We start from the raw sequence: 17,112 nt of genomic DNA, 5'->3' as shown, positions 1-17,112 counted from the left end.
AGTCTTCAGTATGTTACAGCAGGTAGAAGTCAAAACCTAAAATGGTGGAATTGTAACCCTACCAACTCTGAAATCTGTTCTACAACTAATTGTTGTGCTGTGCTTTGAAATTTATTGCTTTTATATATATGTTATTTTTTACAAAAAAGGAAAAATAATATTTCTTCTAGCCTCCAGTGTTTTGAAGCAGCTAGAAAGAAAAATCTGAAATAGTGGAATGGTAGCCTATAACAAACTCTGAAATCTCTTCTGTATCTACTTATTGAATGTACTTTGAAAATCATTGCTTTTTCTTTCTTTTCTTTGTGTATATGTTATATTCAACAATAAAAAATGTTTAAAAAACAAACAAATAAACAAACAAAAAGTTGGTGGGTGCCTCTGTGTGCAGGAGCTGCAAATCAAGACATTGGCTGATTATTTTCTAATGGTAAAGAGAGAAAGATCGAAAGCAAGTAAACAAATGCATGATAATTTTGAGCAGCAATAAGAGTTCTGAATAAAATGAAATAAGGCAGTATAGATTGGAATGAAGTAGTGGTGGTGAGGTAGTTGGGATATGACATTTGAGCTGGTACTTAATTAACAAAGACTGGGAGAGGGGGAACAGGTAGAGATATTCAAAGCTGAAGAAAAAGCAGAAGAAATACTCTGAGGAAGTATGGTTAGGGATAAAACAGAAGCCAACGTGGCTGGAGAACAAAGGAACAATCTAGAATGAGATCAAGTCAGACAGATGTGCAGAGGTCAGATCATACAGGTCCTTGTTGGCCTTAATAAGAGATTTGAATTTTATTGCAAATATTAGAAGACGCCATCGCAGGGTTTTAAGTTAGAGGACTGATGCAGTCTGACTCATATTTTTAAAAGATCATCACTTCAGCTGCTGTTTGGAGAATACACAATAGGGAGTCAAGAATAGAGGCATAGAGTCCAATTATGAAACTTTTGAAGTAGGAAACAGATAAGGGTAGCTTAGACTCAAGTTGTACCAGTGAGAACAGAGAATTAGATGGAATAGGAACATATATTAGATGTAGAACTGACAGGATATGTTAATGGATTAGATGTGGAGAATTAGGGAAAGAGAAAAGCCAAGGATGACTCCTAGGTTTTGAGTGGATGGTTATGCTACCTAGTAATAGGCAGAAGACCAAGCAAGAATCAGATTGTAGAAGATATTCAGATCCATGCAATATTGATAATTAGAATAATAATACTGTGATATTCACAATGACACTGTATGTTAAACTCAGGGAACTAATAAGCAATAAACTTTCACAAAATCATAAGGAAGAGGATTACTGATCAGAGGTTTTTCTATTAGCCTACCTCAAACCTCAAGATCATTTTCAGCTCTGGAAATGAAATGAAAATTACAGTCATTCAATTCTGGCCTTATTGGGCATATTTCACTACCTAGAGCAGTTCTAGAAACTCTGAAGAGTGTAAACACATGGTAGGCACTCAATAAACATGTGGTGAACTGAATGATACCTGCTTGTCCCATTACAGTTAGAGATCATGTAACATACCCACAATATTCCCAAGAGTAGAAGTGAGAACTCTTGATATTGCCACACATCATGCATCTGATACCCTTATTTAAAAATTTATGTCTTTGTATGTGTACCTGTCTGATACTATTAATGGAAGGAATACATGTACTCCAGACATTTTTCTTAATATAATATCGGCCCTTCTCTGCAATGCTTTTAATTTAAAATGAACTGTCATTACATACCTGTAGCACATCACCAAGGTCTGCCGTGCTAATATCTGGATCCTCCGTGGTGTTGAAGGGCACAGGAGTTATTCGCACAAGGGTAAGCACTCTAGGTTCTGGATATCTCCATAACATCATCCCTGGACTATCTTCGGTTTCATTATAAAACAAGACTTCATAGACACCAGGCAGTTTCAAAGGTTCTATTGAATTAACATATAATTAGTTGCATGCTTTTAAAGGGGAACTTGTTGGTTTATTAAAACAAGATAAAAGCAAAAGGGTAAGATAATAGATTATAGAGAGGCCAGGTGGTCATTTTTATTTAGGTTGAGGCAGAAAGAAAGCAAAAATTTCCCCTTAAGAGAGACTGAATGGTCACGTACTCTATTTGCATTGCACGTATGAAGTATGTACTTTTCAAGTGTTCTTGATGTGTTGTCATTTGGTCAACCCACAGATACTTAAGCCATTGCTACTCACCAGCATCCTGTATATACTGAAATAGGCCAGTCCGTAGATCATCAGAACTTTGTTCACTTTTAAAGGTCTGATTCTTTTCCATAGGAGGTAACATTTGAGGCACTGGTTCAGAAACTTGTATTTCAAAATTTTGTTCCTCATTAAAGTATTCATTAAGTAATTCATGTAGAAGAGCTAAACAATTCAAATGTTCTTGACCCCAGAAGACCTTTAAAATCATATGAAAAATGTTTTTAAATATAAACAATTCCTGGGGATAATTAGGTAAAATCATATTAGAATTAATGCAAGACTGTAATTATGCTCATTTAATATCTAAGTTATAATTTCTAAGAAGTATGTGACCCACAGGATGAAATTCTATTACTTGAGTAAATACATAAGGAAAGAAAAACCAATTACATCATCTATTGTGTGAATAACAATCAATTTTAAATGCTGAATTAATAATGAAATTATATTGATGTGAGATAATTTTTATGAATTAACTTCTTGAATTAGCTAAAAGAGAAGAGAACACCTATTACTTAAGCCTGAGATAAGGCAATGAAGATTCTCTAGGCCAAAATTTTAATAAAATAATAACAACTTTATGAAATAGCTTCCTATCTTTTGTCAAGTGATTAAATAAACACTTGTTGATTAAAGGATTCCTTTCTTTGTACTTTTCTTCCTCAGAATAAAAGAGAGAGACTATGCTCAATGAATCTGAACTTAGAAGGCTCCCACGTTCCATGATTAGTGAGGATATGCCAACACAAAGGATTCCACAGCCCTGAAAATCAACTGTACGGGAATACAAGAGAATTTCAAACAAAAGGCCTTGGTTGTTTTCTGATGGAGCAGATCAAAAAACTTTTCTTTTTCTGGATGTGAAGAATATTAGTCAATTACAGAAGCGTGACAGGTGGTTAGTAATGACCAAAGTCAGAGAAAAAATGATTTCATAAGATTAAAGTTCCATTGAGTATACATTGGATAAAAGCCATACAACTATCACTCTGAGAGAACTAGATAACACAGATGAGATTAAAGAATATACAGAAGTAGAAAAGGATGATCCTATATCCTGTGGCTAAGTTTTTTTTTTTTTTTAAAGTTTTACTCACAAACAAAACAATCCATTTTAAAATGGCTCTCAGTACAATCACAGACTTGTGCATTCATCACCACACTCAATTTGAGAATATTCTCATAGCCCCAAAAAGAAAAGTCCCATGCCCCCTACATGTCACCCTCTCCCACCCCCCCTCACTTATACTCAGCACTGGTATAGTACTTTTGTTACTATTGATGAAAGAATATCACAATATTATTGTTAACTACAGTCCACAGTTTGCATTGATTGCATTTTTTTCCCATATATCATCCCATCTGTGGGTAAATTTTAAATCCCAGGCTTAAGTTCTGCTCTCTGGACTTAAAAAATGGAAGAAAGAGGCGTGACACTAAGACTACTTTTGTTCTCAACAATCTTAAATAATCAAGAGACAGTGACTTTATAATGTAGAGTTTATATACTTTGATTTTGCTCTTGTTTTTAATGTGGAGTTACTTTGTTGCCTTGTGAAAAAAAGTTAACACAATTAGTACTCTTGATAAAGCAATATAAAGCTACATTTTTATTGGTAAACGTGAGGATTTCTGACAGGTGTTGAAAACCTTCAAAGCAGCATCAAGCAAGTAGGTATTAGAATGCTTCCCAAATCTAGCTCTGTACAATTAAGACAACAGGTAAAAAGTTGAGCCAATACAACTTTTAGATGAAAACAAAGAAATTCAGGTCTATTATGCCTCCATTATAAATTCATTAGTCATTAAAGATGCCATAATTATGACACTATCAAGCCTTTTGGATTTGTATCAAGATTGAAGGATATCAAGTCATGTAAAGATCAGATACAAATCTGTCCAAATAGAAAATTACCAAGAAAGAAGTCAGGAACAAATATTCCTTACTTGACTCTATGACAAATAATCAGAGGTTGCAATGTACCTATGTGTCAAGTGTTAGTCATAAGAAATGATAATATCGAAGGAACTTGCTATTAGAAAATGGCTCTTATATATTACTGATAACATTGTGCTTTGGGTAGATTAACTACTTTGTAACTAACAAACTTTATACCTTAAAAAAAAAGTTTAATAATTCAGCAATTCCACTCCTAGGTATGTATATATATACAAGAAAAATGAAGACATCTATCCATGCAGTAACTTATACACGAAGATTCACAGAAGCATTATTCACAATAGCCAAAAATGGATTTTCAAATTCCATCAATGGATGAATGGATAGAAAAATGTGGATGTTATCTGGCCATAAAAAGAAATGAAGTATTAATACATGCTACAACATGGATGAACTATAAAGACATTGTGCTCAATGAAAGAACTTGGTTACAAAAAGACCGATATTGTATTATTACATTTATTTGAAATGTCACAAATAGGAAAATCTAGAGAGACAGAAAGTAGATTAGTAGTTCCCTAGGGATGGATGGGGTAATGTTGAATGACTGCTAGTGGGTACAGGGCTTTTCGAGGGGTGACGAATATTATAAAATTGTGGTGATAGTTGTACAATTCTGTGAATATACTAAAAAAACACATTGAAATATACAATTTAAATAGGTTATTTGTATTGTATGTGAATTATGTCCCAATGAATCTGTTTAAAAATAAAGTTTAATAAGTCAGCAACCAGACAATACCCTTTCTCAGCACATCAAGATTTAAAATTTGGACAAACAGTTCAAAAAATGCACAAAAGCCTAGTGAAAACCTTATGAGGAAAACATAGCCAGTTCGCACAGACCTGTAGCAGTCCTCCTCTTAAATCAATGGATACTTTTGGTATGGATTGTTCTGAGTCTGGATTGCCACTGTGTTTACACCATTTAGCTTCCAGATTAGCAGTAACACAACATGGTCCTATCAGAACCCGACTTCTTTCTCTGAGACTTGTTTTAAGGAGAAAATCATTTATGGTGAGTAGAAATGATGACCCAAGAATCAGGCCTAAAAAGAAAAAGAAATGGAAAGGGGTATATATTATAATTTTCCCTTGTCAAAACTGTATATTTGAAGAAAGAACTATCTATTTTTTAAAGAGACTTCATTCATCCGGTGTCAGAATCTTCTTATTTATATTTGGTTTTCTATCACACTTTCATGCCATTTATATATAATTCCAGTTATGAAGCAGGTATACCTCATTTACATGCCTAACAAAGCAATATTTGCCAAAACATTATGACTTTTTCTATGCAGAGCACTTAAGTTTTATGGATAGAGATGTTTTCATTAAATTGTGCAAGGTTTTGAAACAACTACATGAATAACAACAGCTGCTTCATTTGTCTATTGTTAACATGATGGGAAAAGTCAATTTTCTATTATTTCTTTCTTACAGTAACAGAATATAATATAATACTTTGGTAGACACTCAAGTTTTTGACTAGTCCATGCTAAAATTCAAAACAATCAAAATATATAACATGTGTTTTCTGAAAATTTTAGTTTAATCCAAACTTCACACATCATAACCACTTGAAGTTTACGAAGTCTTAAAAATAGATAGTGGCAGATTAGATTTATGAGAAAAACTATATGCTACAGTTCAAAGTAAAGTTCTATACCCAGAAAAGGAATACACTTTAAAATGTAGGTTTTCTTTCAAATTTAACTAGGATTGTAGATCAAAATCTTTTCATGAGACCAATGGCACACTTTAAGATATTTAGATGCAAAGTTAGAGTGGTGGGTTAACTTTCTCCCCTACGAGCTCATATTCTGAATTGTCATTGTGAATACTGAATTTCACCAGACTATGTTTGTAATCCCCATGGCTTACTTTTCTAATGACATTTGATCCTTAAAAAAAGATGAAAGATTAAAAATCACCTAGGCCCACAGTATACATATGTTTCAAAGTAAAGTACCCACATTGAATTTTCAATTCTGAGGATAAAAACTTCAAATATTTTGTATGCTCCTACTGCAGAAATAAGATACATAGCTTCTAATCTTCCACAGAAGGCATCACACCCACACAAGTTTTAGGGATAAAATTTTTGTTAAAAATTATCATTGTGGAATCAATTTCTTAAATTTTGTCATCAAATATATTTTGGCACTGCGACTTCCATTTCATTTACACAATATTTTTGATGTAAAGTACATTTAGTTTAGGCTAAAGAAAATAAAATAGAAGCTAGAAAAAAATCCAAGAATCAAATGTAATCTGTTAATGGAGTTCATAACTTAAGCCATAATTTCCTGACAAACGCATTATATTTTCCTGAAATATTTCAGCCTTCTCAACAGTAAACATCTGCTAAAAGAACTATAGCAATTCATTATCCAGAAACTGGTCATAATGGGAATATAAAAGTATAGACTGAATTCAATGCAGTCATCTAGAAAATGAACATTGATGGAATGTCAGGATTATCTCAGCCCTTATTCTCAAATACAAAGCATATCCACACCATACAGGTATCTCTAATTATCTGATAATTTTAATGTGAATGTCCTACTGGTTCCTCATACACAAAGTGTTTCATACCAAAGGCCTTCTATGTTGCTTATCATATTTAAGATCCAATAGAGATCTCTTGCTCCTTTATCTTGAAGTTTTGAAGTTAAAAGTGCAAGAGCAGCTGGCAGTTACAATAAAGAGCATGAGGGTGAAGTTGTATAATACAGAAGGAAGAAACCTAATGGATTCTGCCATGCCTGGGACAGCAGTAGTCCTGAGCTTTTCGAGGACAAGGCTGTTTAAACCATTTTAGGTTGTATTTTCTTCCATTTGCAATCCAAAGAGTCTGAATAACTAATGGAATTCCTAAGAGTAATTCTAAGTCTTCTCTCCACCCCCCACTCCCCTTATTTCACTAAACTTCTTTACTTTCATGGTTTTAAGGATAATTTCTGTCTTTATAAGAATATCCATAACCAGGACTAATTTCTTAGACAAGTGCTACTCCCACACATCCAATTGTCTATAAAGAATTTGGATACTCTAGATCACTTTCAATTTGATATCTGATGTATGCATATATTCGGTATTCAACAAACAATTACTGGTTATCTACCATATACTAGGGATCTGGGTATACAAAGATAAAGTAAAAATTGGCATTTTTTTTTCACATCAGGTTCTACCTTGACAAATCTCGGTTTTGAGATTTCAGCACATGGTAGAGGGGAGAAAGGACAACCAACAGCATGCATAATATTGGTTCCATTAAGCACATGAACTGTTAAACATGAACTGTTAAACACATAAACACTTCCCCGCTGCTATACAAACCCTATTCTTTTTGCTTTATTTTGTCCACATTATGTGTTGCCCATTCTTTCAGTGTAAGTGTTTAATTAAGTGTCTATGTACAAGGCTCTGTTCATTCTTTTCTTCTTTACCTTTCATTCTTTGCCCTAATAACTTATCTCACACTCTACTCTTTCTTTTCCTAATCCTTTTACCATTTGTATTTGTCTATCCATCAGGCCTATGAGGCAAAGCTAGGCAAAGCTCTTTCCTCTATCTCCTTCCACTCAACACAATGCTTTTCTGTTTGATTTCTCCATTGGCCTTTTTCAAAAGCCTGTGTTAATATTTTTATTTAACTTTCAGCAGACTAATGATAGACGCTTAATTAAATTAAATGAGATGTAGTAACACTGAGAAATAATTTCAGAAACAGCTGGTGTGATAAACACAAATAATCTTTTTATTTGTACAACATATTTTTCACTGAGTGTAAAAGTTTAGTTCAAGGAACAAATAGTTTCAAAACCTTTAAAATACTCCTGGGGAAGACTAATAAGTGCAAAGACTTGTTTTGGAGAATGTTTACAAAATGCTGCCAGCCCTACCTCATCAATCTACACTAGATCCTCAGTAAGGCTCTTTCTCTCTGCACGCTGACTGAACAGAATGCAATCCAAATCAAGCTTCTGTGCATATTATAAAGACAACACTATGATGACATGTGCTAGCAAAACATATCCAGGTACGTGTTATCCAGCTGGAAGTAATCTAAGACTACTAGTAAATCAGCAAGCATGTGTTAGATACATCCAGAAGCTGATTTGCATAGCAGTGAAACATCAGGATCCCTCAAAAGTATGGAAGGAAAATATTTTATTAGCATAGTCCATAATAAGATGACCAGCCACTCCAAAACTAAAATCCATCCATGTCTATTTCCTTCAATAAATTATATCGAAACACATTGGAATGGCACTTAGATGTTCCAACTATAAAAAGAACCTGCTTTTTACCTTCTTGATCAGATTACGTAAGGTGCCCAGTTTCTTTGCTATTTAATATTTTATTTTGTAATAAGTCTACATATAAATCTATTAATACAGTAAGCTAAAATACAGGATAAAAGTGATATATGAAAAAATATATAACCATCAGAGAACTGCAAGGACAACTGATGTTTAAGCTAGAAGGGAAGAGCCTAAATGGATGGCCCGCTGCCCACATGAATACTTTCTCCAAGACACCTGATGACTTCTCATGGATGGGATCCGCAGAACCCAAGGATTCTAACAGTCTTTATTGGTGAGTAAAAGTCCTTACTAGTTAAATAAATACCTCTTCTTTTGGAAGTTAGATAATGGTGAAAAGCAGCAAGATCTTTTTTTTTTCTCTAACATAAAGAGAAAATTGCTCATGAGAGATGAACCGTCTACTGAGTTGGTTATTTACGCTTGGTACTGGCCTAGGAAAGCGAAGTTTTGTGAAATGTTATAATACAGTAGGAGTCAGGAAAAATTTAAACTAAAAGTACCAAAGGGTGATTAAGGATATGCTTTGTCTCTTTCTCCCCCTAAAATCTGCTACTGTGATCACTGTTTTTACAGTTGTGCCAGTTTATTTAAAAAGATAAGGGAAGACTTCTGGGAAAAAGGTGGAATAGAGAGCTCCAGGACTATGTCCTTCCACGAAAACAAATATTAAACAGGCAGGATCTGCTGGAAACAACTAGGTCAGAAGAATACTGTACACCATCCAGGGAAGAACAGGCTAATAAACTATGGTAAAAACGGTAAATTGCTCTTTCTGCATTGCAGCTAGTGGACCCATCCCCCTTTCTGGCAGATTGCCTTGGGGCGCAGTCCCTTGCTAGCTCACTTTGTGACAGAAAATGACATAAAAACCCTCTGTCCCAAGAACAGGGGTGGGCACAGCAGATCACTGATCGTGGTTTTTGATTAGTGAATTTAGATTGCTGGGGCCCTGGCTCGGAGGGCAATTATTGTTTCAACCTGCCTGGACAAAGGTGGCAGTCGCCACTGTTTCAATCCTCCCCAGACAGGGGTTCAGGTGACAGAAATACTTCCTCAGGGTTGCAGGGGACAGTTAGCTGAAGGGCTGCATTTGTTGAGAAGGCAGTGAAAACAGCTTTGAGGAGCTGAGAAATTCTGGCACTCTTCCTGAACCCCTCCATAGGGCACTTAAAAGCTACCCTGTGCCCACTTCATGAGTCCTGGCCCTGAACTGGCTGGGAAGGAATGACTTGGGAAAGTTCTCATCAGGGTGACATTCCTTCCAGAATTTGCCCTCCAGGCAAGAGCAGCTTTAGACAATAAAAGAAGTATAAAAAACTATAGCGGCAGGCAGTCTGAAGCCCGCAGCCCTTTGTCCCAAACGCCTGGGGAAGGGGAGCCTGTCTCCTGGGAAACAGAGGGAACAACCAAACTCCTTTAACAGGGGAACTCCAAACAACTACAAGCAAAAGCCTAGGATAAGACAGAGGCCCAGAAAGACAGGGTAAACTCTGTACAGTGTATTTGCCTTGGGCAGACCTTCCTGAAAGGAGGGTTGAAGCTCAAAAAAATCTCTGTCTTATCACCAACTGGTTACAAAACCAAGAAATAGACATCTCAGGGACTAAATTCCAGAGTTAACATTTTAAAATATCAAAATGTATAGTGTACAATAAAAGAGAACACACGAGAACAACAGGAACAACAAATCAGGAAATGATGACCCATCCAAAACCAAGATAAAAATACAGAAAATATCAACGAAAAAGATAAAAATGTGAATATACCAAACAAAGCCTTTTAAAAAAATGGTTATAAAAATGCTCAAAGAGATGAAGGAAAGTACAGAAGAAGAACTGAAGGATATCAGGGAAACAATGAAGGAGCAATATGAGAGTCTAAGTAAAGAGATTAAAATTTTTAAAAGAAACAAAACAGAACTACTAGAGTTGAAAACCACAATAACTGAAATGAAAATGCCCAGGAGGATTTAGCAGATTGAAGCTGGCAAAAGAAAGAGTGACCTTGAAGACAAGACACTTGAAACGACTCAGGCTGAGGAGCCCATTTTGGTTAGATCTAGTCTTGGTCATCAAGATTACTTTGGACTTGGGGTGGGTTAGGTCTGGGCTGACCCAAAGCTTCATTAACAAACATTAGGGGCTGTCTTTAGTCATTACAAGACTCTAAAAGTGAAAAACTGAATAACTGGGTACAAATGAAGGATAGTCACAAGTTTTCTACAATCACAGGGCAGAAGATAAGGCCTGTATAATCATTATCAGAGATCAAGGCAGCAGGATTACAATTAAGAGATTTCAGGAATTTCCCTCTGTCTACTCCAATATACCAGAAAGCAAGAAGGAGTGTGTATATATATACATATATATATATGATACTTCAGTAATCAAAATCATCCCTTAAAATCCAGATTTCTTGGTTACAGTAATAGTCAAAGAAACAATAACAAAAACTTCTCAAAAATAACAAAAGAAGTGAATATGCACATCCAAGTAACTCAGCACCTAATAGGATAAACATGCAGAAAAATACACCCTGTCATATACTGATTACAGTGTGGAATGCAGAGGACAAGGAGAGAGTTCTGAAAGCTGCTAAAGAAAAGTTAACGTGCTACATACAAGGGGGTCCCAATTAGATTAACTGCCAATTCCCCATGAGAAACTATGGAGGCAAGAAGGCAGTGGGTTGAAATACTTAAAGTGCTGAAAGAAAGAAAACAGTTGCCTGCCAAGACTTTTATATTTGTTGAGACTCTTTAAAAAATGAGGGACAGGGTGCACAGGTGCTTCAGTGGCAGAATGCTGGCCTTTCATACAGGAGATCTGAGTCCAATTCCAGATCATGCATTCCCTCTCGCCCCAAAAATGAAGATTTTAAGGCATTCTCAGACAAACAAAAGCTGAGGGAGTACATCACCACTAGACCTGTCCTCAGGTAATGCTAAAGGGAATTCTTGAGACTGAAACAAAAAGGACACTAGACAGTGGTTCAATGGGACATAAAGAAATAAAGACCTGTGGTAAAGATAATTGTTTGGGTAATTTTAAGTGCCAGTATTACTGTATCTTATTATTTGGTATGTAACTCTACTTCTTACTTCCTACAGGTACTAAAATTCAAATGCATAAAAAGTAATAATAAATCTATGTTTTTAGACATACAATGTACAAGGATATAAGGTGTAACAAGTACAAAATATAATGGGGTGACAGAGGAGTATAGGAAAATATATGTGCATCCTACTGACGTTAAGATGGTATCAAATTAAATATGATTATAATATATTTAGGATGCTAAATTTAACCCATCATAAACACAAGGAAAAGAGATGAAAAATACATCCAGATAGAAAAGGCACTCAATATGGTACAACACAAAAGAGAAAATAAATATAGAAGTAGGCATTAAACGATGTCAGGGCAAAAAAGGTATAAGACTTACCAAGGCTAAATACCAAACTGGTAGAAGAAATTCCTGCATTATCAGTAATGACTTTAAACATAAATGGTTTAAACCCTCCAGTCAAAAGGCAGAGACTGGTAGAATAGGTAAGAAAGCATGACCCAACTACATGCTGTCTGCAAGACACATCTTAAATTCAAAGATACAACTTGGTTCAGGGTGAAAGGATGGACAAAATTTTACCATGCGAGTAGTAACCAAAAGAGAGCTGGGTTACCTAAACTAATTAATTTAAAAAACAGTTGCATGGAAACGAGAAGGTCATTATATGCAGATAAAGGGGACAATTCAACAGGAAGATGTAACAATCATAAGTATATATGCATCTAACAGCAGAGTTCTGAAATATATGAAGCAAATACAGATCTGAAGGGAAAAAATGATGGCTCTACATTAATAGTAGGAGACTTTAACACACCACTTTCAAATATGAATAGAACACCTAGTCAGAATATCAGTAAGGAAGTAAAGGACTTGAATGATACACTAAACCAACTAGATCTAGCAGTCATATACAGAACACTGCAACCAATGAAAACAGAATACATATTCTTCTTGAGGGCACACGGATCATTCTCCAGGATAGACTATATGTTGGGTCTCAAAACAAGTCTCAAATTCAAAACTATTGAAATCATACAATGTATACTCTCTGAACATGTGGAATGAAGCTAGAAATCAATAACAGGCAGAGAAATGGAAAATTCAAAAATATGTGGAAATTAAACAACATACTTTTAAACAAACGGGTTCAAAAGGAAATCAGAAGTGAAACTAGGAAATATCTAGAAGCAAATGAAAATAAAAACACAATATACCAAAACTTATGGGATGCAATGAAGGCAGTGCTGAGACAGAAATTTATAGCTCTACATGTGTACATTAAAAAAGAAGACTTCAGACTTCCGGAGAAGATGGAGGCTTAGTAAGACGCGTGGATCTTAGTTCTTCCTCCAGAACAGCTACTAGGGGAGGAGTAGAAATGATACAGAACGGCTCCCGGAGCCACGAAAGAGATCAAAAAGACAGCGTACCCCATCCTGGAATGGTTGACTGGCTGAGAGAACCCACTCCGGTGAGATGGCCAAGGGGCGCGGGCTTCCCTGGGCCGGGGCGGAAAGCGGCCGGAGTCCCTTCCTTCCTCCTTCCCGGGCCAGCTAGGACAATTGGACAGGCGGTCCCCTCAAGCTGTGGCGGCAGGCGCACTCCCCCAAGCGCAGCCCCCCGGACCAACTGGGAGAATTGGATCGGAGATCCCCAGGCTGCGGAGAACGGTGACCAGGGTCCCTTCCAAACACGTGACTTCTCGGTCCAGCTGGGAACGGTGCACTCTCCTCGGCCGCGTTGCTGGCGCCCTCCCACCACGCTTGGCGCCCCGGGCCAACTAGGAGATTCGGACGGGCGCTCACCCGGGCTGCAGCGGCCGGTGACCCTCCCCGCGTTCGGATCCCCGGGCCAGCTGGCACTCTTCCAAGCTGCTTCGGCTGGCGAACCTCCCCCAGGGCGAGAGTTTTCCAAAGTTAAAGGACCCACAGCACCTTTTACTGGTGGGACCCACAGACAAGCGGGTGCCACGAGCGCCACCTACTGGGCAGGATAAGAAAAACAGAACCCAGAGATTTCACAGAAAAATCTTTCAACCTGTTGGGTCCAACACCCAGGGAAATCTGACTAAATGCCCAGACGCCAGCAGAAGATAACGGATCACGCTCAGAAAATTGAAAATATGGCCCAGTCAAAGGAGAAAACCAATAGTTCAAATGAGATACAGGAGCTGAGACAACTAATGCTGAATATACAAGCAAAAATGGAAAACCTCTTCAAAAACCGAATCGATAAATTGAGGGAGGACATGAAGAAGACATGCTCTGAACAAGAAGAAGAAATAGAAAAACTGAAAAAACAAATCACAGAGCTTATGAAAGTGAAGGATAAAGTAGAAAAGATGGAAAAAATAATGGATACCTACAATGATAGATTTAAAGAGACAGAAGATAGAATTAGTGATTTGGAGGATGGAACATCTGAAGTCCAAAAAGAAACAGAAACTATCGGGAAAAGAATGGAAAAATTTGAACAGGGTATCAAGGAACTCAAGGACAATATGAACCGCACAAATATACGTGTTGTGGGTGTCCCAGAAGGAAAAGAGAAGGGAAAAGGAGGAGAAAAAGTAATGGAAGAAATTATCACTGAAAATTTCCCAACTCGTATGAAAGACCTAAAATTACAGATTCAAGAAGTGCAGCGCACCCCAAAGAGAATAGACCTAAATAGGCATTCTCCAAGACACTTACTAGTTAGAATGTCAGAGGTCAAAGAGAAAGAGAGGATCTTGAAAGCACCAAGAGAAAAACAATCCATCACATACAAGGGAAACCCAATAAGACTATGTGTACATTTCTCAGCAGAAACCATGGATGCTAGAGGACAATGGGATGATATATTTAAATTACTAAAAGAGAAAAACTGCCAACCAAGACTTCTATATCCAGCAAAATTGTCCTTCAAAAATGAGGGAGAAATTAAAACATTCTCAGACAAAAAGTCACTGAGAGAATTTGTGACCAAGAGACCAGCTCTGCAAGAAATACTACAGGGAGCACTAGAGTCAGATATGAAAAGACAGAAGAGAGAGGTATGGAGAAGAGTGTAGAAAGAAGGAAAGTCAGAAATGATATATATAATACAAAAGGCAAAATGGTAGAGGAAAATATTATCCAAACAGTAATAACACTAAATGTTAATGGACTGAATTCCCCAATCAAAAGAAATAGACTGGCAGAATGGATTAAAAAACAGGATCCTTCTATATGCTGTCTACAGGAAACACATCTTAGACCCAAAGATAAACATAGGTTGAAAGTGAAAGGTTGGGAAAAGATATTTCATGCAAATAACAACCAGAAAAGAGCAGGAGTAGCTATACTAATATCCAACAAATTAGACTTCAAATGTAAAACAGTTAAAAGAGACAAAGAAGGACACTATCTACTAATAAAAGGAACAATTAAACAAGAAGACATAACAATCATAAATATTTACACACCAAACCAGAATGCCCCAAAATACATGAGGAATACACTGCAAACACTGAAAAGGGAAATAGACACATATACCATAATAGTCGGAGACTTCAATTCACCACTCTCATCAATGGACAGAACATCTAGACAGAGGATCAATAAAGAAATAGAGAATCTGAATATTACTATAAATGAGCTAGACTTAACAGACATTTAAAGGACATTACATCCCACAACAGCAGGATACACCTTTTTCTCAAGTGCTCATGGATCATTCTCAAAGATAGACCATACGCTGGGTCACAAAGCAAGTCTTAACAAATTTAAAAAGATTGAAGTCATACACAACACTTTCTCGGATCATAAAGGAATGAAGTTGGAAATCAATAATAGGCGGAGTGCCAGAAAATTCACAAATACGTGGAGACTCAACAACACACTCTTAAACAACGAGTGGGTCAAAGAAGAAATTGCAAGAGAAATTAGTAAATACCTCGAGGTGAATGAAAACGAAAACACAACATATCAAAACTTATGGGATGCAGCAAAGGCAGTGCTAAGAGGGAAATTTATTGCCCTAAATGCCTATATCAGAAAAGAAGAAAAGGCAAAAATGCAGGAATTAACTGTCCACTTGGAAGAACTGGAGAAAGAACAGCAAACTAATCCCAAAGCAAGCAAAAGGAAAGAAATAACAAAGATTAGAGCAGAAATAAATGAAATTGAAAACATGAAAACAATAGAGAAAATCAATAAGACCAGAAGTTGGTTCTATGAGAAAATCAACAAGATTGATGGGCCCTTAGCAAGACTGACAAAAAGAAGAAGAGAGAGGATGCAAATAAATAAGATCAGAAATGGAAGAGGAGACATAACTACTGACCTCACAGAAATAAAGGAGGCAATAACAGGATAGTATGAACAACTTTATGCTAATAAATACAACAATTTAGATGAAATGGACGGGTTCCTGGAAAGACATGAACAATCAACTTTGACTCAAGAAGAAATAGATGACCTCAACAAACCAATCACAAGTAAAGAAATGGAATCAGTCATTCAAAAGCTCCCTAAAAAGAAAAGTCCAGGACCAGACGGCTTCACATGTGAATTCTATCAAACATTCCAGAAAGAATTAGTACCAACTCTCCTCAAACTTTTCAAAAAAATTGAAGTGGAGGGAAAACTACCTAATTCATTCTATGAAGCCAACATCACCCTCATACCAAAACCAGGCAAAGATATTACAAAAAAAGAAAACTACAGACCAATCTCTCTAATGAACATAGATGCAAAAATCCTCAATAAAATTCTAGCAAATCGTATCCAACAACACATTAAAAGAATTATACATCATGACCAAGTAGGATTCATCCCAGGTATGCAAGGATGGTTCAACATAAGAAAATCAATTAATGTAATACACCATATCAACAAATTAAAGCAGAAAAATCACATGATCATCTCAATTGATGCAGAGAAGGCATCTGACAAGATTCAACATCCTTTCCTGTTGAAAACACTTCAAAGGATAGGAACACAAGGGAATTTCCTTAAAATGATAGAGGGAATATATGAAAAAACCACAGCCAATATCATCCTCAATGGGGAAAAATTGAAAACTTTCCCCCTAAGATCAAGAACAAGACAAGAATGTCCATTATCACCACTGTTATTCAATATCGTGTTGGAGGTTCTAGCCAGAGCAATTAGACAAGAAAAAGAAATACAAGGCATCAAAATTGGAAAGGAAGAAGTAAAACTATCACTGTTTGCAGACGATATGATACTATACATCGAAAACCCGGAAAAATCCACAACAAAACTACTAGAATTAATAAATGAATACAGCAAAGTAGCAGGTTACAAGATCAACATTCAAAAATTTGTATCATTTCTATACACTAGTAATGAACAAGCTGAGGAGGAAATCAAGAAACGAATCCCATTTACAATTGCAACTAAAAGAATAAAATACCTAGGAATAAATTTAACTAAAGAGACAAAAAACCTATATAAAGAAAACTACAAAAAACTGCCAAAAGAAATCACAGAAGACCTAAATAGATGGAAGGGCATACCATGTTCATGGATTGGAAGACT

The 17,112-nt window shown here is 36.2% G+C and overlaps 1 protein-coding gene across 8 annotated transcripts in view; it reads right to left on the bottom strand.

Moving 5' to 3' along the window:
* VPS13B (vacuolar protein sorting 13 homolog B) overlaps nucleotides 1–17,112 on the bottom strand; it is a 1,000,970-nt gene that overhangs the window by 181,678 nt on the left and 802,180 nt on the right. For all 8 annotated transcript variants that reach the window (XM_077167321.1, XM_077167322.1, XM_077167317.1 and 5 more), the window contains 3 exons: nucleotides 5,028–5,230; nucleotides 2,210–2,417; nucleotides 1,745–1,929 (listed from right to left, as the gene is read on the bottom strand). In XM_077167321.1, the coding sequence (XP_077023436.1) occupies nucleotides 1,745–1,929; nucleotides 2,210–2,417; nucleotides 5,028–5,230 (596 nt within the window). The remainder of the gene's footprint in view (nucleotides 1–1,744; nucleotides 1,930–2,209; nucleotides 2,418–5,027; nucleotides 5,231–17,112) is intronic.

This window comes from Tamandua tetradactyla, chromosome 6, assembly GCF_023851605.1.
Source record: "Tamandua tetradactyla isolate mTamTet1 chromosome 6, mTamTet1.pri, whole genome shotgun sequence".
Taxonomy (NCBI): domain Eukaryota; kingdom Metazoa; phylum Chordata; class Mammalia; order Pilosa; family Myrmecophagidae; genus Tamandua; species Tamandua tetradactyla.
The sequence above is the reverse complement of the archived record's forward strand: the minus strand, read 5'-3'. Positions and strand labels throughout refer to the sequence as shown.